The 21,923-nt window shown below is 44.6% G+C and overlaps 1 protein-coding gene across 4 annotated transcripts in view; it reads left to right on the top strand.

Annotated features, from left to right (window-relative positions):
* Positions 1-21,923, top strand: part of LOC129698026 (stAR-related lipid transfer protein 13-like) — a 314,800-nt gene that overhangs the window by 276,442 nt on the left and 16,435 nt on the right. For all 4 annotated transcript variants that reach the window (XM_055636844.1, XM_055636845.1, XM_055636847.1 and 1 more), the window contains 3 exons: positions 7,425-7,488; positions 11,335-12,716; positions 15,438-15,617. In XM_055636844.1, the coding sequence (XP_055492819.1) occupies positions 7,425-7,488; positions 11,335-12,716; positions 15,438-15,617 (1,626 nt within the window). The remainder of the gene's footprint in view (positions 1-7,424; positions 7,489-11,334; positions 12,717-15,437; positions 15,618-21,923) is intronic.

Below are 21,923 nucleotides of genomic sequence, written 5' to 3' on the forward strand. Positions count from 1 at the left end.
TTGGTCATTTAATGTAGTATACCTTTATATTATTATTTTTAACCATATTTTGGTGGTGGAAATAAAAGTCTTTTAATGCCTTTTTTGTCAATAAATGCCTTTTTCGTGTCTTTTTTGTAATTTTATTATGCCTTTTTGCCTGCCTATTTTTGAGTTTATTAGTGCCTAAACAGCTTGGCTCTAGTTATAACTGTGTGGGTGTCACTCGGCATTGTAGAAGTCAGACTCTGACATCCCCTCCCCCCATTAACCTCTTTATATTGCAGATCCTGAACTTTGTATCCGGGAGAAATATAAGATAATAATTTAACCCACAAATCGTTATCTCCCCGCCTTTTACTTCCTACATTGAACTTAATATAATTGCTTTATCAGCAGCTGTTGACATGACAACTGGAGATGCAGGATACATTCTGCCTAATCAGCTTTGCGCTGCGAATAAAAGAATTGTATTGAGGTGATTACTCAAGCTACAATTTCAGGCTTCACAGGTTCTTGTTCAGAGTATTCTGCAGGAAAAAGGGGATGCAATATTTTGGAAGTGTTAACCTGAAAATCCATATTAACGCGGATAGAATTTCATCTTTGTAACAGATTTTTTGTTGCAAAGATACCAGGCATTCATGTGATGCAGATAGACAGACTAGGAGGAAATCCATAGCTATAAAAAAACGCGGGCAGATTTTATATTTGTAACAAATGCACAGATAATATCCATGTGTATTTTGGGGATTGTTTTTATTGAGTGTACAAAATTGGGTGTTGCAACACATTAAAAATGAATTCTTTTTTTCAATTTAACCTGCCGTCATCACCAACATATGTATATAAGGTGATCTTCTTCATCTTTAACTCCAACCAGTCTTTGTTGGACGATACGCACAATATATATTTTTTTACAGTTTCACTCCAGAGTAACCATTTCTAGACAGAGCAATTCAATACATTTTTCACTTGGAGTCAGAGCCACATAGCAAAGAAGCAGGCCCTTTGGCCCAACTCGTTCATGCTGACCAAGATGGCTAATCTTAGCTAGTCCGGCATTTATGCGCAACAATTCCATAGACAAAGTCCAATGTCCACATGGGGTAAAGATGAATCGGACTGTAACCTAGTCTATGGAAGGACCATTCAGACGCCTGATAACAGAAGAAAAGAGATTATTATAGAGTCATATGGCACGGAAACAGGCACTTCAGCCCAATTCACCCACGCCAACAAGATGCCATATCTAAGCTGGTCCCATTTTCCTGTGTTTGGCTCGTATACCTCTAAACCTTTCCTATCCATGTTCCTGTCCAACTGTGTTTTAATTGTTAAAGTACCTGCCTCAACTACCTCCTCTGACAACTTGTTCCATATGCCTACCACCCTCTCTGTGGAAAACGTTGTCCCTCAGGTTTCTATTAAATCATTTCCCCATCACCTTAAACATATGCCCTCTGGTTCTTGATTCCCCAACTCTGGATAAAAGACTCAGTGTATTCACCCTATCTATTCCCCTCCTGATTTTATACACCAATATAAGAATAACTCTCATCCTCCTGTGCTCCAAAGAATAAAATCCTAGCTTGCCCAACCTTTCCCTATAGCTCAGGCCCTCGAGCCCTGGAAACATTCTTGTAAATCTTATCTGCAATATCTCCAGCCTACACTTTACACTAACCAATGCACTCGGTAGTCTGTCAATTAAGAGTCACTGTAAACTGCAGCAAAAAAAACAAAGAGCTGAACGGGTCAATCGACTTTGATTTGCTCAAGATTCCAGCATTTGCCATTTCTTGTATCTCCAAGAAACAGGCCTGTTACCAGGCACCACTAACGTTATTCAAATTACATCTTGTCCTTTGCTTCCCTTTGCATTTCATGAAAATATTACATTTGCAACTTAATTGTGCATTAAACTTGCAACAAAAGTTATCGAATAATTAATAGATTCAGTATCCTGTTACATGAGAAAATGGCTCCCGCCAAGAAACAAAATTACTTCATTTCTTCAGCTAAATTTTAAAATTTAAATATTTTTTCCTATTTTCTTTTCTTTTGCTCTCAACCAAAACCTTTTCTCACTCTCTACATCTCGTCTGTCCATTTTGACCTTGAATTCACTAACCATAATATACACTTGTTTCTTGTTACTTTCTCTTTTCAGTCTTTAATTCTCATTTGTTAAGAAAATGCTTTGTTTGTTGCATTTATATAAAATTATGAGAGGCATAGATAGAGCAGATAGTCAGAACCACTTTCCCTGGGTGGAATCATCATAGACTCAAGGGCATAGCTTTAAGGTGAGAGGGAGTTTAAAGGAGATGTGCAGGGCAGGTTTTTTTACACAGAAGGCAGTGGGTGTGTAGAATGTGCTGTCGGGGTCATTGTAGGCTGAAGGGCCTGTTCCTGTGCTGTACTGTTCTGTCTTCTCTGTGCTCTTTCAGCGTCACTGTGACCTTAGTGTCTCTTGTTTCCTCAAACTAATCATGTTTTCAGTTCTGTAAATCTGGCTCACGTTGTATGTTATAATATGCCCACTGAAACAAAATCTGTCCCTCTATTTCTGAAGAGATTTGAAATTTGGTATGCACTCAAGACTATTCCTCATTGTGTGCTAGCTAAAGGCCTAAGAGACTGAGAGAAGACATGTCCTATCCAGTTGTATTCCCATCACGATACGCACACATTTCTCCCACCATTCCCCACCCTGCTCCTTTCCCCCCTACACACTTCTCCCATCCCTGAGTCCCCTATTCCCCCTCCTTTTACATTTCACTCCTTTTCTCTCCCCATCTGAAACCCTTTTGTCTCCTTTTTACATCTAACCTTTGTCACTTACTCAACCCATCTGCCAAACAAACCTGTCATCCCATCCCCTTCTGTGACTACCTCTAGTTTCCCACTCCCAGACTCTCAGTCTGAAGAAGGGTGTTGACCTGAAACGTCTCCTATTCGTTTCCTCCAGAAATGCTGCCTGACCCACCGGGTTACTCCAGCATTTTGCGTCTATCTTCAAAACCAGCATCTGCAGTTTCTTCCTACCCAATTTGTCTGCTCCACTGCAAAATCTCCTCAAGTTATGCCTACTTTGAAGATGTTCTCCTCTCTCTGATGAGAGTTCTGCAACACCATCTCTCGCTGCACCCCCTCTGTGAATACCTCTAGTTTTCCTCTACTCTGACTCAGTCTTGAGATGGGTTTCGACCCAAACGTCACCTTTTTATTTTCTCCATAAATGCTGCCTGACCCACTGAGTTATTCCAGCATTTGTGTCCACCTATCACTTGCCAGGCTTTGTCCCTCCCCCTCCACTACATCAGTCTGAAGAAGAGATCTGATCCGAAATGTCGTCAGTCCATTCCCTCCTCAGATGCTGCCTGAGTTGCTCCAGCACTTTGTGTTTTGCTCAGTAGTGTACTCACTTAGTTCTAGTACCATACCTTGTTGTGTCTTGTTAATCTTTTTGGCCTCTGCTACACAGTAACTTTCCTCGGGCACAAGCTCCACAGAGCTAAAGTTGGCCATCCCCTGTACCTATTCCTTTTCTCCAGAGATACTGAGTGACCTGTTGAGTTACTCCAGCATTTTGTGTTCATCTCCTGTATGATAATGATTCCAGAAAGACCATAGTGGTTTAATAGCTGATCAACAAGTCTCCTAGGATTGTGAAAAACCAAACACACATTCACTGTTGATTCTGGAGAAAGGCAGTGAGATTCCAGTAGACTCACCCACTCACTTAGTTGAGGCTTAATTTGCACCACTTGCACAAAACAAGAACAGTGCTAAACGCGTTAATCAACCTGGATTGTACATCTCATCGAGACATTCCAGTTTGTTGCTTAGACAATGAGTTCATTCTGCAAGTCTAAAGAGCCATTGCAGTATAATTTGTGCAGTCTCTTTATTCTCTATTTGCAGAATCACTTTTGATCTTGTAAACTCTGTGTAAGACTATTGGTATAAAAACAAAAATTGCAAGGAATGTGCATCTTTTTGGTAAATCCTGTGGTGCAGCGGGTAGAGCTACTGCCTCACAGCGCCAGAGACCCGGGTTTGATCCTGAGTATGGGGTCTGTACGAAGTATGGACATTCTCCCTGTGACTGCTGGGTTTACTCCGGGTGTTCCGGTTTCCTCCCATATCCTCCCATGCAGGATTGTTGGTTAATTGGACCTTATAAATTGCTCCTTGTGTGTAGGGAGTGGAAGAAAAAGTGGGATGAACAGAACTAGTGTGAATGGGTGATCAATGGTCAGAAGCACTGTATTGGGAGAAATGGGTGAGCACGCATGCAGAACACAGGTAAGGGGAGGGAGGAAGAGGGGTAGCAGTAGCGGAGACCCAGAACAGAAAGTTCAGAATGGGATGGGGAGTTAGAATGGTGAGTGGCTCTTTCCCAGCAACTTTCCCCTGCAACTGCAGAAGATGTAACTCTGATCCCTATACCTCCTCCCTCACCTCCAACCAGGGACCCCAACAGTCCTTCCAGGTGCGACTGAGGTTCACATGTACCTCCTTTACCCTCAACCACTGCAACCGATGTGGCCTCCTGCACATCGGCGAGACTGAGCGTTTACTCAATCATTTTGCTGAACATCTAGGCTCAGTCTGCTTACTGGATCTCCCGGTTGCAAACAATTTTAACTCCCCTTCCCATTCTGACCTTTCTGTCCTGGGGCTCCTCCATTGCCAGAGTGAGGCCACACACAAGTTGGATGAACAGCACCTCATATATCACCACTATATACCCAGTGGTACGAACATTAAATTCTCTAACTTTAGATAACTTCTTTAGGCACTCTCCTCCCCCCTCCTGTCCTCTCGCACGCCCCTCCCTGCCCCCTTCCTCCACTAACCATATCCAAAGTTCCTAACGGTGTATCCCTCTTGGGACCATATTGTCCCTTGCCAACAATCAGCCTATCGGGGAACCTCCCTGCTTGAGATCATCTGCCAGCCCTGATTTGTCCTGGTCTTTATTTGCTTCCAGTAACCCCCACCACACACACAATCAATCTGAAGAAGGGTCCCAGCACGAAAACTCAGCCATCCGTTTTCTCCAGAGATTCTGCCTGACTGGCTGAGTTACTCCAGCACTTTGTGTCTTTCTTTGGTTAATGGCTGTGCCTGACCAATTACAGCCATGCAACAACAAAGCTCCAGAAAAAGGGCAACCCGCTGGCATCCAGATACAACGGGTTCACTGGGTACAAAAGGGCAAAATCAGCATAGCTTTGTGAAGCGGAAATCTTGTCTGATGAATTGAGGGACCAGCCCCTCATATTTTGCTTGGGTAGTTAAGAGGGAGAGATAGATCAGCCATGATTGAATGATGGAGTAGACTAGTAGACGATGGCTTGAATGGCCTAATTTTTCTCCTATGACCTATGAATTTATAAACTGTCTGGACAGGTCTGATGGAATCGTTGTTTAGGCCAGTTCCATAAGATCAGGCCATAGGAGCAGAATTAGGCCATTTAGCCCATCGAGCAAGCTCTGCCATTCATGGTTGATCTATTTTTTTCCTCTCAACCCCATTCTCCTGCATTCTCCCTGTGATCTATGACTATTTTACTAATAAGGAAACAGTTAATCTCTGCTTTAAAATTACCAAATGACTTGGCCTCCATAGCCGTCTGTGGCAATGTATTACACAGATTTGGCACCCTCGGGCTAAAGACATTCCTCCTCATTCTAAAGGCACATCCTTTTATTTTGAGGCTGTGCCCTCTGATCCGAGACTCTCCCACACAAATGCCCTGGGGTGGCACAGTGGTGCAGTAGGTAGTGCTGCTGCCTCATTGCTCCGGGGACCTGTGATTGATGCTAACTTCCAGCCTGAAGTAACTTCATTGGCAAAAAGATCCTAACTTCAGTGCAGACACTGAATAGACAACAGATGCAGGAATCTAGAGCAAAAAAGAAATTGCTGGAGGAACTCAAAAGGTCGGGCAGCATCTGTGGAGGGAAGGAAGGAATTATTAATAATTTGTGTTGAATCCCTGAACCAGGATCCTATTGATGCAGGGTCCAAACCCAAAATATTGATAATTCTTTTTCCACTTTGTTTTTGTTTTGTTGTTTATGCAAAAAAGCAGTTCAGTGCTTATTGAGGTAATTACTACCCCAGAGTAATTCCCGATGTTAATATTTGTTTTTTTTATTAAACATTAAGCTTATTTTTCAGAGTAATGCCTGTCAGCAGAGATTATCCGTTTAAACTAAAGATTGAATATCAGTCCAGAGGAGTGAGGATTGATGGAGACACAAGGAACTGCAGATGTGTGTTTATTTAAAAAAAAGAGATAAATGCTGGAGTAACTGAGCATCTATTGGAAGTATAAAGAAAGAACTGCAGATGCTGATTTATACCAAAGATGGACCCACGTTGCTGGCGTTACTCAGTGGGTCGGGCAGCATCTCTGGAGAAAAAGTAACTTTTCTGGTCTGAAGAAGCGTCCAGACCTGAAATGCCCCCCATCCTTTTTCTCCAGAGATATTGCCTGACCTACTGAGTTACTCCAGCAATGTGTGTCTTTTTCTGTTTTTTAATCTATCCTTTCAAATAAACTTTCATTTTTATTCTAACCTGGACTGAAGATGCTGAAGTTCACCAAATATTAGAATTGCCTGAGATTTGGTAATCTTATTAATCACATTCTAGTGACGAGTTCTCAGAAGTGTTTGCGCACAGCCTCAATGTTTATTCAATTCCAGTCACCAGTTTACTCTGATTTTATGGATTAGCAATCTATAGGGTGCTAACAGTTGTGATAATATCAGCGTGTCTGAGTGGCTTAGAAAGGAGGTGTTGATCAGTTCACCGTTTCTAGTATACATCAGACCCAGAGACCATTGCCACTTCCTTATCGAAGATAGACACAAAAATACCAGCATCTGCTGTTCCTTCCCACACATCTCGGCCACTCCGTTATCGTTGAGTACATTACTAGACTGACTTTAATAGGCAGCAAGGCAACCGCGCGCTCGGAAATACATCGTCAGGAAGGACAATTGACATTAGTCGCTGCAGTTGCAGTGAAAGTACCAGGTGATCGATGTTTGTTGTAGATATAGGCCAGCGAAATCCACACCCACACGCAATGTTAGTGCACGGAGTACCTGAACCGAATGGTAAGTGTGGATGTCGTGATCAGTGTCTGCACCCCACTGGTGCACAGAGCCGTGATCTGTGCTCTAAACGATCCTCAGCGTGAAATGGTGAAATGTTACTGCGCAGCAAAATGATCTTCGGTAATTCCCCCTGTTAATATTTGGGTTCGTTTTTTGTATTTTTTTTGGGGTGGGGGGGCGGTCGGATCGGTGTGTTAATAATAGCAATTAATTAACTGAAGGGATTTCTGCCGTCTCGGCTTTAGACGGCGACTGAAGAAAATTGAATTTTAACATGTTGGATTTTGTTTTATTTTCAGGCGACTGAACACATTGAACAAGTGCACGTCTATGAAAATAGATATCAGCCTTCCCAAGAAAAAAGTAAGGACGTATCTCTTAATCTGAGGAAGGGTCTGGGTCTGGGTCTGAGGAAGGGTATCGGCCCGAAACGTTGCCTATCTCCTTCGCTCCATAGTTGCTGCTGCACCCGCTGAGTTTCTCCAGCATTTTTTGTCTACCTTCCCTTAACCTTCTAATAGCGTGTGCAGCTACTGGCAATATATGGTATCATACAGAATAATCTTAAATGAACCGTATTTGGTGTCAGAAATGGTTTATGGTGCTTGTCAATGCTGTCGGAGGCAATTTTATTGCAATTGGTAATCAGCATTAAAATTATAATATAAAAATGGGATGCTTATTTCACATGAGTTTGTAATACTCTTTCAGAGTGTTGTTATAAATCTGACCTTTAAATCAAGCTACCTGGGAAATTGAATGATCTGATCGAAAGCAGTCTGTATATCCTAGGTTTAGGTTTATGAGATTGTCACCGAGATACAGTGAAAACCATTGTTTTCATGCTGTATGACTCGGGAATAGTTTCTTCCCCACTGCCATTAGGGATCTGAATGGTCCTCCAAAAAGCAAGTTTACTGTCCAATTCACCTCAAACCCATTGCAGACATTGGAATTTGTCTCTGGAACTGGTGCGCTACAATCAGATTTTGTCAACAAAATAGAGAGAGTAGAGGAGATTTACTAGAATGTTGCCTGGGTTTCAGCAACTAAGTTACAGCGAAATGTTGAACAAGTTAGGGCTTTATTCTTTGGAGCGCAGAAGGTTAAGGGGGGACTTGATAGAGGTTTTTTAAATGATGAGAGGGATAGACAGAGTTGACGTGGAAAAGCTTTTCCCACTGAGAGTAGGGAAGATTCAAACAAGGGGACATGACATGAGAATTAAGGGACTGAAGTTTAGGGGTAACATGAGGCGGAACTTCTTTACTCAGAGAGTGGTAGCTGTGTGGAATGAGCTTCCAGTGAAGATGGTGGAGGCAGGTTCGTTTTTATCATTTAAAAATAAATTGGATAGTTATATGGATGGGAAGGGAATGGAGGGTTATGGTCTGAGCGCAGGTATATGGGACTAGGGGAGATTATGTGTTCGGCACGGACTAGAAGGGTCGAGATGGCCTGTTTCCGTGCTGTAATTGTTATATGGTTATATTAGATCAGATAATACTGTACATGAATACAACCAAGTTCATCTCAAGTACAATAGGTAGAGCACAAGGGAAGATACAGAATGCAGAATATAGTTCTCAGCATTGTAGCGCACCAGTTCCAGAGACAAATTCCAATGTCCGCAATGGGTTTGAGGTGAATTGGACAGTAAACTTGCTTTTTGGAGGACCATTCAGATCCCTAATGGCAGTGGGGAAGAAACTATTCCTGAGTCATACAGCATGAAACAGGCCCTTCGACCCAATTTAACCATGTCGACAAGATGCCCCATCTAAGCTAGTCTAATTCGCCTGCATTATCCCTCTAAAACTTTCCTGTCAAAGTGTTCTTTAAATGCTGTTACAGCACCTGCCTCAACTATCTCCTCTGGAAGCTCGTTCTGTATACCCACCACCCATGAGTGAAAAAGTTGCCCATCGGGCTCCTATTAAATCGTATCACTCGTATCACATCATATCACACAAATGCATTTGATAAGGATGAGTGATATAACCTCACATAAGAGATGAGTGGGCAAAATTAGGGCACATGGTATTGGGGGTAGACATGGATAGAGAAGTGGTTGGCAGACCGAAAATAAAGAGTAGGGATTAACGGGTCCCTTTCAGAATGGCAGGCAGTGACTAGTGGGTACCGCAAGGCTCGGTGCTGGGACCGCAGCTATTTACAATATACATCAATGATTTGGATGAAGGGATTCAAAATAACATTAGCAAATTTGCAGATGACACAAAGCTGGGTGGCAGTGTGAACTGTGAGGAGGATGCTATGAGAGTGCAGGGTGACTTGGACAGTTTGGGGGAGTGGGCAGATGCATGGCAGATGAAGTTTAATGCGGATAAATGTGAGGTTATCCACTTTGGTAGCAAAAACACGAAGGTAGGTTACTATCTAAATGGTGTCAAGTTGGGAAAAGGGGAAGTACAACGGGATCTGGGGGTCTTTGTACATCAGTCTATGGAAGTAAGCATGCAGGTACAGCAGGCAGTGAAAAAAGCGAATGGCATGTTGGCCTTTATAACAAGAGGAATCGAATATAGGAGCAAAGAGGTCCTTCTGCAGTTGTACATAGCCTTAGTGAGACCATTATGTACAGTTTTGGTCCCTTAATTTCAGGAAGGACATTCTTGCTATTGAGGGAGTGCAGTGTAGGTTTATAAGGTTAATTCCTGGGATGGCGGGACTGTCACATGTTGAGAGAATGGAGCAGTTGGGTTTGTACACTCTGGTGTTTAGAAGGATGAGAGGATATCTCATTGAAACATATAAGATTGTTAAGGGTTTGGACACGCTACAGGCAGGAAATATGTTCCCGATGTTGGGGGAGTCCAGAACCAGGGACCACAGTTTTAGAATAAGGAGTAAGCCATTTAGAACGGAGACGAGGAAACACTTTTTCTCACAGAGAGTTGTGAGCCTGTGGAATTCTCTGCCTCAGAGGGCGGTGGAGGCAGGTTCTCTGGATGCTTTCAAGAGAGAGCTAGATAGGGCTCTTAAAAATAGCGGAGTCGGGGGATATGGGGAGAAGGCAGCAACGGGGTACTGATTGGGGATGATCAGTCATGATCACATTGAATGGCAGTGCTGGCTCGAAGGGCCGAATAGCCTACTCCTGCATTGTCCGTTGTTACTCTCACCTTAAACCTCTAGTTTTTGATTACCATACCCTGGAAAAAGGACTTTGTGCATTCACAACATACCCTCATGATTTTGTACACCTCAAGTACAAGATCACCCCTCATCCTCCTGCTCTCCAAGGAACAAAGTCCTAGCATGTCCAACCTCTCCGTGTATCTCAGGCCCTGGAATCCTCATACAAAATCGTGCCGCATTGTGAATAAATGGCAGCTTCTACTTTAGGCTGACACTGTGGACAGCTGGTATAGCTGTTGCCTCAGCGCCAGAGTACCGGCTTCATTCCTGACCACGGATGCTGTCTGTGTGGAGTTTGCACGTTCTCTCTGTGACTGCGTGGGCTTCCTCCGGTTGCTCCGGTTTCTTCTCGCGTCCCAACAACATGTAGGTTCATTGGCCTCTGTAAATTGCCCCTATTATGTAGGGAGTGGATGTGAAAATTGAATAACCAGTGTGAATGGGTGATCGAAGGTCGGTGTGGACTTGGGGGGACGAAAGACCTGTTGCCACGCTGTATCTTTCAATGTTTCAGTCAAAATTTAGTTCAATTTATTGTCACGTGGCGAGGTACAGTGAAAAACATTTGGTGCGTGCCTATCCATTCAGCAGAAAGACTATACATATTTACAATCCTGCTGCCTGCAGTGTACAGGATAAAGGGAAAAATGTTAGCTCAAGAAAAAGTCCAATTAAAGATAGTCTGAGGGTCGCCAATGAGGTAGATGGAGGGTCAGGACGATTCTCTAGTTGGTGATAGGATGGTTCAGTTGTCTGATAACAGCTGGGAAGATCTGGAGGAATGTGTTTTCACATTTCTATATCTCTTGCCTGATGGGAGAGGGGAGAAGAGGGAGTGACCAGGTGAGACTCGTCCTTGATTATGCTGGTGATTCATTTATGCTGATAATCCATTTAATTCAAGTCAAGGCTATCAGCATAGTCAAGGACTAGTCTCACCCCGATCACCCCCTCTTCTTCCCTCTCGCATCAGGCAAGAGGTACAGAAGTGTGAAATTCATTTAATGAATGGGAAAACATAACTCATAGTTCGCATTGCTGTTGCAGAGTGAAGACTCGGATGAAGAAGAGCTGTGTGCGATTAGTGACAAGTGGACTTTTCAAAGAAGCAGCAAGAGATGGTCGAGGCTGGATGACATTGACGTGTTGTTTCCAAGACAGGATGGCCACGTGTCCGTGGGGGGCATGAAACTCAAGAATACAACCAGCAGCGAGAGCGTGTTAACGGACCTCAGCGAACCCGAGGTCTCCTCCATTCACAGTGAAAGCAGCGGGGGAAGTGACAACCACAGTCTCGCCAGTAGAGCCGTGGAAACGAACTGTGTGGCCACGGAGCACCCGGACTATTCCCTGCGGAACTGCCCTGAACCCGTCGCGATGCCGGATGCCATCTCGCTCCACAGTGCGTTCCCACAGACTGCGAAAGACTGCAGCTTTGGTGCCAAAGCAGAAAAGAATGCAAGAATGAAAGCCAGGAACCTGCTAAAACGCATGGAAACGTTAAGACCCAGAGCCTCTCACAAGTTAAAGGGCTCCATGCGTTTGGGACCTTTGGTCATTAGTTCTCCCGTGCTACAGCAGGAGCCGGAGTCGTTGAAGACCATGCGCTGCGTGGACATAGTCAATGGACATCTTCACAGTATGGCGAGGGATTCTACCAAGAGTGGCTTCTCATCATCCACTCAGTCGAGTAGCGACAGCCACTCGGAAAACAGCGGGAGCACGGTGAGCACGCCGTGCTTGCAGTCAAGGAAGAGGCGCTTGAACAGCAAGCGGAGCGGCATGTATCTTGAAGACATGGACATCTTATCGGGGGCGACCACGAGACAAGTGGCCGACCACAACCGCCGGAATGAATTCTCCTCCCAGGAGCACCTCGTCGTTCATATCCCCAAGGATCACAAACCAGGCACCTTTCCCAAAGCTCTGTCCATAGAAAGTCTATCCCCCTCCGACAAGTGCAGCGATGTCAACTGGCGGACTGGGAGCATCTCGCTGAGCAAGCAGAAGTGTGGCATGGGCAAGCCCAAGAGCTGCTACCCCGGGGCAAGCAGGATCAGTATCTACGACAACGTGCCAGGCTCCCACTTGTATGCCAGCACCGGTGACCTCATGGACCTGGAGAAGGAAGATCTTTTCCCCCACTTGGACGACATATTGCAGCACGTCAACGGGTTGCAGCAAATCGTGGACCATTGGTCACGGAACATCTTGCCCGAGATACAGGATGACCAGCTCTCGGTCTGCGAGCAACCCTACAGCTCCTCCAATCACCTGATGCTCGACTTCGAAAGACACTCCATGTCCGACGGTCAGATCACGCCCAGCGACCTGGATCGCGACGGGCAGTCGCTCAACGAGGCGGAGGCAGTGGGGATGCGGGAACGCCGGGATTCCGGAGTAGGGGCGTCATTAACCAGGCCCAGCAGGTGGGTAGCGAAATTGTTGGTAGTTAACTTATGTTGAACTATTGGTAGTTTAGTATGGAGATACAGCGTGAAAACAGCGCTTCGATCCACCGAGTCCGCACCGACCATCGATCACCCGTACATTAGTTCTATCCGACACACACTAGCGACAATTTACAAAGCCAATTAACCTACAAATATATATCATATAGATATATAGATTCAGTTAGGCATTCCATTAAAATGTCAATAAAGGTCATTATTGATGGTTTCATCTCCCGAGTGCTTCATCTGTGATATTAAGCTCAAATTCCATCCCTTGAGAAAGGGAAAACATTGGGATTGAGTAACTCAGAAGGACAGGCAGCGGTCCCTTTCAGACTGTAAACGTCACCCATTCCTTCGCTCCAGAAATGTTGCCTGTCCTGCTGAGTTACTATAAAATTTAACCCTCTTACCATGAAAGTGTGCCATCCAGTCCTTGATATTTCCATCTACGAAAAAGGTCCTGACCGTCTATCCTTTGTATGCCTTTCATATTTTAATGCTGCTATCAGATCTTCCCTCATCCTCTGAAGTTCCAAAGAAAACAATCCAAGTTTGTCCAACCTCCTATTGTAGTTAATACCCTCTAATCCAGGCATCTTTCTGGCATCTAAAGATAAATGCAGACATTAATATTAGTTTGTTATTCCGATTTATATTGGAATATAACCAACTTGGAATGAAAGATATTCACAAGAAAATGCACAAAATGTTGGAGTAACTCAGCGGGTCAGGCAGCATCGGTGGAGGTAGCATTTAAGGTCAGAATGCTTCCTCGCAAGGGGGAGTCTGAGGAAGGGCCCTGACCTAAAACCTCAACCATCCATGCTCCCCAAAGATGTTGCCTGATCAGCTAAATTACTCCAGCAGTTTCAAGTGTTAGATCTGAAGCCACATTGTTCCCCAGAAGTGAAATAGCAGAATGTGCAGTAATCAACTGCAGATGGTGGTTCACATCGAAAATTGAAACAGCATGGAAACAGGCCCTTCTGCCCACCGAGTCCACACTGACCATTGATCATCTGTTCACACTAGTTCTATATTATCTCAGTTTCGGATCCACTAGGAGCAATTTACAGAGGCTAATTAACCTACAAACCTGCACGTCCTTGGAATGTGGGATGAAACTGGAGCACCCAGAGGAAATCCATGAGGTCACAGGGAGAACGTGCAAACTCCACACGGACAGCACCCCAGGGCAAGAACGAACCTGGGTCTCTAGTTGCAACATTATAGGAAGGGTGTGATTGCACACGAGACGGTACAGTGGAGATTCACTGGGCTGTTGTCATGGATGCTGGGGTTTCGTGCTATAGAATATGATTCTATGGCACAACAATAAAATGTTAAAAATGCTGAAAGTAGTGAATTATGCATGAATTAAAGTAATCATACCTTGATGTTATTTTTATGCCTGAAAAATAATCTTCTAAAATATTTAATTTTCAAATGATCAATGCCGGGTAACATTTATGGACCCGACATACACTGCAGCTACTGATTGCAGTGTCACGGGGACTATTACACAATCTGCTATCTTTGATAGCAGGTGCCTTTCCCTCAAGAAAAACAAGTGTGAAGTGTTACACTTTGGGAGGTTAAATGTAAGGGGAAAATATACAGTTAGTGGCAAGACCTTAAGCAGCATTGATGTACAAAGGTCCATAACTCTCTGAAAGTGGCAACACAAGTAGGTTTAGTGGTAAAGAGAGCATATTGTATAGAACACAATGTGCTGGATTAATTCAGCAGGTCAGGCAGCATTTCTGGAGGACATGTCCCATAGTAGGTGAATGAAGAATCAGGGGACTGAGATTTATTCTGGCAGGGGCAAGATTTTAGGAATCTGAGGGGCAACTTTTCCTCTGAGGGTGGTGGAAAAATAGGATGAGCTGCCATAGGAGGTAGTTGAGGCAGGGACTAAAACAGTATTTAAAACACACTTGGACGCGTATGTGGATAGGAAACATTCCCTGAAAGGACACACAGTGCTGGAGTAACTCAGCGGGTCTCTGGAGAATATGGATATGTTTTGGTTTGAGACCCTTCTTCAGACATTTTTGCTTTGATCCACCTAAAATAATTTTGTTTCCTTATCCTATTTTGTACGTGGGTGGGAAAGGTTTAGAGAGGTATGGGCCAACTAGGACTGGCTTAGATGGGCATCTTGGTTGGCATGGACGAGTTGGGCCAGAGGGCTTGTTTCCATGCTGTATGGCTCTATAAGAGCTTCTTCCCTTCTGTTATCAGGCTTCTGAATGGGCCTTCCATTAGCTAGGTTTCTGTCCCATTGTGGGCATTGGATTACGTCTATGATTAGCACGAATGAGTTGGGCTGGAGGCCCTGTTTTTGTGCTGTATGATTCTGGATAATTAAGCGGCAGATTTGCTGCCTTGCAGCACCAGAAGCCCAGGTTCGATCCCGACTACAAATGCTGTCTGTACGGAGTTCGTACGTTCTCCCTGTGACTGCATGGGTTTTCTCTGGTTTCCTCCCACATTCCACAGACGTACAGGTTTGTAGGATAAAAATTGTAAATTTACCCTTGTGGGTAAGATAGTGTTAGTGATCACTGGTCATTGCGGATTTGGTGGCCGAGGGCCCTGCTTCCACGCTGTATCTCTAAAGTAATCTATTAATCAGACCTTTCTCATTGGAACCTCTTCCTAAACTTGCTGCCTGATATTCTTCCACAGGCGTCAGAGGTTACGATGGCACAGTTTCCAGATCTCACATCGGCTCAGCTTCACTCTAGCCTCGTTGCAGATCAGCAGCCACACTGCCGCCCAGCTCAATTTGCTGCAGAAGTTCTCCCTCCTGCGACTCACAGCGATAATGGAGACTTATTCCATGTCCAACAAACATGGCTGGACCTGGTGAGTTCACAGTTGCCATAAAATAAACAGACAAAGGGAGCAGACACGATGGGGAGGGTGATTTTTGTTTTTTGGCGTGGGGAGGGGATGGGGGTAAATGTAAAAATTAAATGTCATCTGAAATATTTCATTTTACATCTGTCATCTTTGATTTTAATATTGTCTGCAACAAAAGACACAAAGTGCTGGAGTAACTCAGCAGCTCATGCATGTTCTCTGAATAACATGGATAGGTGACATAGAACAGTACACAGGACAGTACAGCACAGGAGCAGGCACTTCAGCCCACAATGTTTGCCCCAAACATGATGTCAAATTACAATGATCTCATTTGCCTGCACATGATCCATATTCTCTGCACTTCTATGTGCCTCTCTAAAAGCCTCTTAAATGCCTCTGTCGCATCTGCCTCCACCACCACCCTTAGCTATCCAGCCCCCCGCTACTTTATGTAAAAAAACATGCCCAGCTCATCTCCATTAAACTTTTCCTGTCCCATCTTATAGCTATGCCCTCTAGTGTTGGACATTTTCACCTTGGGAACAAGGTTCTTACTGTCTATCCGATCTATGCCTCTCATAATTTTATAAACTTCTATCAAGTTCCACTAGCCTCTGATATTTTAGTTAGGGACCCTTCTTCAGATCCGAGCTGGAACATCACCTATCTATGTTCTCCAGTGATGCTGCCTGACCCGCTGAGTTACTTCAGCACTTTATCTTATAAACTCAGTTTGGTCAGGTAGCATCTCTGGAGAACATGGATAGGTGATGTTTTTGGTAGAGACCCTTCTTCAAAATCTGCATCTGTTTGAGTGGCAGATCAGTGGAGTCAGTGACAAAGGCTAGATGTAAAAATAGGTCACATAAGGAGAGAAGTGGAGGGAAATGTAAAGCTGGAGGGAGTGATATCGATGGGAGGGGACAGGGATGGAGGGAAGACGTGTGGGATAGTGGAAGAAATGTGTGCCCAGTGGGAGAGGGGGACACAGAAAAGAGGGAGGAGGTAAGTGGGTATTAGTTGCAATTGGAGATTTCACTGTTCATACAGTTGAGTTGTAAATTAAATAGTATTTGTGCAATACATTGACCTTCACTGTATGACAAGGTTGATAACATTGCAGCAATGACCAAATGTACCGTTTATTTTTAGGAGAGAAAAACTGTTTTTAAAAAAAAGAAACAATTAAGCGATTTTTCTTTCATTTGATACTTTGGGAATGTAATGGTGTGTTCTTGTAACAGTACTGTGGAGTTTAACCTTAAACCACTGGGAACTTGAAGAAAACAGATCTTTATTCTTGTAGCAGACTCTAGGTAAACTGATATAAAGTACTAAGATTTGGAGCATCAACAGTTTTTGTTTCAATTTGAAATACAAGGTTACCAAATAAAACTCATGCAAGAGTTTAAGGTAATAGACAATAAACAATAGGTGCAGGAGTAGGCCATTCGGCCGTTCGAGCCAGCACCGCCATTCAATGTGTTCATGGCTGATCATCCCCAATCAGTACCCCGTTCCTGCCTTATCCTCATATCCCCTGACTCCGCTATTTTGAAGAGCCCTATCTAGCTCTCTCTTGAAAGCATCCAGAGAACCTGCTTCCACCGCCCTCTGAGGCAGAGAATTCCACAGACTCACCACTCTCACTAAGAAAAAGTGTTTCTTCAACTCCGTTCTAAATGGCTTACTCCTTATTCTAAAACTGTGGCCCCTGGTCCTGGACTCTCCCAACATCGGGAACATATTTCCTGCCTCTAGCCTGTCCAAACCCTTAACAATCTTATATGTTTCAATGAGATCCCCCTCATCCTAAACTCCGGAGTGTACAAGCCCAGCTGCTCTATTCTCTCAACATATGACAGTCCCGCCATCCCGGGAATTAACCTTGTAAACCTACGCTGCACTCCTTTAATAGCAAGAATGTCCTTCCTCAAATTAAGGGACCAAAACTGCACACAATACTCCAGGTGTGGTCTCACTAAGGCTCTGTACAACAGCAAAAGGACCTCTTTGCTCCTATATTCTATTCCTCTGGTTATAAAGGCCAACATACCATTTTCTTTCTACACTGCCTGCTGTACCTGCATGCTTACTTTCATAGACTGATGAACAAGGACCCCCAGATCCCGTTGTACTTCCCCTTTTCCCAACTTGACACCATTTAGATAGTAATCTGCCTTCCTGTTTTTGCGACCAAAATAGATAACCTCACATTTATCCGCATTAAACTTCATCTGCAGTGCATCTGCCCATTTCCCCAACCTGTCCAAGTCACCCTGCATTCTCATAGCATCCTCCTCACAGTTCACACTGCCACCCATCTTTGTCATCTGCAAATTTGCTAATGTTACTTTGAATCCCTTCTTCCAAATCATTGATGTATATTGTAAATAGCTGCGATCCCAGCACCGAGCTTTGCGGTACCCCACTAGTCACTGCCTGCCATTCTGAAAGGGATCCATTTATCCCTACTCTTTGTTTCCTGTCTGCCAACCACTTCTCTATCCATGTCAGCACTCTACCCCCAATAACATGTGCCCTAATTTTGCCCACTAATCTCTTATGTGGGACCTTGTCAAATGCTTTCTGAAAATCCAGGTACACTACATCCACTGGCTCCCCCTTGTCCATTTTCCTAGTTATATCTTAAAAAAATTCCAGAAGATTAGTCAAGCATGATTTCCCCTTCGTAAATCCATGTTGACTTGGACCGATCCTGTTACTGCTATCCAAATGTTTGGCTATCTCATCTTTTATAATTGACTCCAGCATCTTCCCCACCACCGATGTCAGGCTAACTGGTCTATAATTCCCAGTTTTCTCTCTCCCGCCTTTCTTAAAAAAAGTGGGATAACATTGGTTACCCTCCAATCCACAGGAACTGATCTGGAGTCTATAGAACATCGGAAAATTATCACCAATGCATCCACGATTTCTAGAGCCACTTCCTTAAGTACCCTGGGATGCAAACCATCAGGACCTGGGGATTTATCAGCCTTCAGTCCCCTCAGTCTATCCAACACCATTTCCTGCTTAATGTGGATTTCCTTCAGTTCCTCCATCACCACCATCTGGCCACTACTATAACAGGAAGATTGTTTGTGTCCTCCTTAGTGAAGACAGATCCAAAGTAGCTGTTTACTCATCTGCCATTTCCTTGTTCCCCATAATAAATTAACCTTTTTCGGTCTTCAAAGGTCCAACTTTGTTCTTAACTAATTTTTTCCTCTTCACATACCTAAAGAAGCTTTTACTAACCTGCTTTATATTCTTGGCTAGCTTATCTTCGCACCTCATCTTTTCTTCCCGTATTGTCTTTTTGGTTATCTTCTGTTGTTCTTTAAACATTACCCAATCCCCTTGCTTCCCGCTCATCTTTGCTACGTTGTACTTCTTCGCTTTCATTTTTATACTGTCCATGACGTCCCTTGTCAGCCATGGTCGTCCCTTTCTCCCCTTGGAATCTTTTTCCTCCTAGGAATGAACTGATCCTGATCCTGCACCTTCCTGTATTATTCCTAAAAATACCTGCCATTTTTGTTCCACTGTCATCCCTGCTAGTGTATCTTTCCAGTCAACTGTGGCCAGCTCCTCCCTCATGGCCCCATAGTCCCCTTTATTGAACTGCAACACTGACACCTCCGATCTACTCTTCTCCCTCTTCAATTGTAGATTAAACCTGACCATGTCATGGTCACTGCTTCCTAATGGCTCATTAACCTCGAGGTCCTTTATCAAATCTGGTTCATTACATAACACTAAATCCAGAATTGCCTTCTCCCTGGTAACTCCAATACAAGCTGTTCTAAGAATCCATCACACAGGCACTCTACAAAGTCCCTTTCTTGGGGTCCAGTACCAACCTGATTTTCCCAGTCTACCTGCATGTTGAAATCTCCCATAACAACCACAGCATTACTTTTACTACATGTCAATTTTAACTCCTGAATCAACTTGCACCCTATATCCAGGCTACTGTTTGGGGGCCTGTCTATTAGTCCCATTAGGGTCTTTTTACCCTTACAATTCCTTAGTTCTATCCATTACTGACTCCACATCTCCTGTTTCAATGTCACCCCTTGCAAGGGACTGAATTTCATTCCTCACCAACAGGGCAACCCCACCCCCTCTGCCCACCTGTCTGTCTTTTCGATAGGAGGTATACCCTTGAATATTCAGTTCCCAGCCCTGGCCCTCTTGCAGCCATGTCTCTGTAATTCCCACAACACCATACTTGCCAGTCTCTAACTGAGCCTCAAGCTCATCCACTTTATTCCTTATACTTCGTGCATTCATATACAGTAATTTGACCTCCGTATTCACTTCCCCCCTCGAACTGCTCGCAATTGGCCCTGACCTTACTCTGTTGTCCATTCTCGAGCTTTCCTTCCCATTAATTCGAGAATCTTTTGTAATTTTTCCTGTAGTCACTTCCCCTTCAACTCCATCTTTATACTCCCAATCTGTCAATCCCTCCCCCCCCCCACTATTTAGTTTAAACCCACCTGTGTAGCCCTAGCAAACCTGCCTGCCAGAACGTCGGTCCCCCTCCAGTTAAGGTGTAACTCATCCCTTATGTACTGGTCACCCCTACCCCAGAAGAGATCCCAGTGGTCTATAAATCTAAATCCTTGTTCCCTGCTCCAGCCCCTCAGCTACACATTCAGATCCCCTATCCCCCTGTTCCTGTCCTCACCAGCATGAGGTACTGGAAGCAATCCAGAGATAACCACCCTAGAAGTCCGGCATTTCAGTCTTCTTCCCAACTCTCTGAAATCATGTTGTAGAACCTCCTTCCTCTTCTTCCCAATGTCATTTGTGCCTACGTGCACAACTACTGCCGGCTGTTCACCTTCTCTCTCGAGGATGTTCTGAATTTGGCTTGTGACATCCTGAACCCTGGCACCAGGGAGGCAACAGACCATCCTTGCATCTCGTCTGCCGCCACAGAATCTCCTGTCCGCTCCTCGGACAATGGAGTCACCCACCACTAGGGCTCTGCCCGACGTCGGTCTCGCCGGTCGAGTCCCATCTCTAGGATTGGAGCCACCGACGTGTCCGCCGCTCGGACTGGAAACATCGTCTCCAGTTGCGTACCTGTTTTCATTAGGCACAGCCACCTGGGTCTTCTGCACTCCACGATTTCCACAATTCACTCCGTCACACACCTTGGTTCTTCCAGTAACCTCGGCGTGATAACCTCACTGTAGGTTCTGTCCAGGAATCTCTCGTTTTCCCGGATGGCCCTGAGGTCATCCAGCTGCTTCTCCAGTGCCCCAACACGGTTATTTAGGAGCTGAAGCTGGACGCACTTGCCACAGTTGTAGCTGCCAGAGGCTCCATCCGTGTCCCTGAGCTCCCACATTCTGCAAGCCTCACACTGTCTCATCTGCCCCGACATGTGTTCACCGCGTTCCGTCCTCTCGAGCTTTATGCGTAGCCTCCTCCCCTCAGCCTCCTCGCCAAAGACTCTCGAGCCAAAGACTCACACGGCACTTCCCTATCAAGGCTGCTCCCTCAGTCTTCTTGCTTATATTGACAGATAAATTGCCTAATTTACCAATTTACAAACCACATTCTTCAGTTTTCCCCCTCTGACTCACTTCTCCCACTCTCCTCCCACTTGGGCTAGAGCCAATCACTGCTTTGTCCTGCTTCTCTTTGCTGCTGTTTCTTCAAAATCCACAGGAGCTCTGAGTTGACCCAAGTGACCCAACTAACTGAAAGAACAATTACACAAAGCAGGTACACACAAATGCTGGAGAAACTCAGCTGAGTTTTTTGTGTACCTTCGATCTTCCAGCATCTGCAGTTCCTCCTTGAACATTTACACATAGCAGTTGGAACACATGTCCACCACTGATATTTTGGTTCCAAAACCTTGCTGGATTATCCATTTTGCTGGACCAACCGAGGTCACTGCCTGGGGGGGCCAAGATTTTGGCCGCGGAAGTTGGCTATGGGAATGGATCTGTCGGGCCAGAGTTCTAGAGCCTCGGCTGCAGAGGGTAAACTCAACCTACTGATTGGCCGCAGAAATCCCAATGAGGTCAAGATTGGCCACCTCACTGGGCCTCGGCGTCACATTTTTGGAGGGACTTCCATGTTCAAGTGCGCACTCATAATATTGTATGGATTCGAGGAGGCACCGGACAACCAGATGCCAGAAAATTGGTGGTAGACCTGTAGCTAATTCACAGAACAACGTATGTACATAGCAGTGGCAGTGAGGGCATAGAATTGTTGGCAGTGTAGGTGCCGTGTCAGGGTGCTTTAAATAATTATTTATTTTGGACATTTTCT

The sequence above is a fragment of the Leucoraja erinacea genome, chromosome 6 (assembly GCF_028641065.1).
Source record: "Leucoraja erinacea ecotype New England chromosome 6, Leri_hhj_1, whole genome shotgun sequence".
Taxonomy (NCBI): Eukaryota; Metazoa; Chordata; class Chondrichthyes; order Rajiformes; family Rajidae; genus Leucoraja; species Leucoraja erinaceus.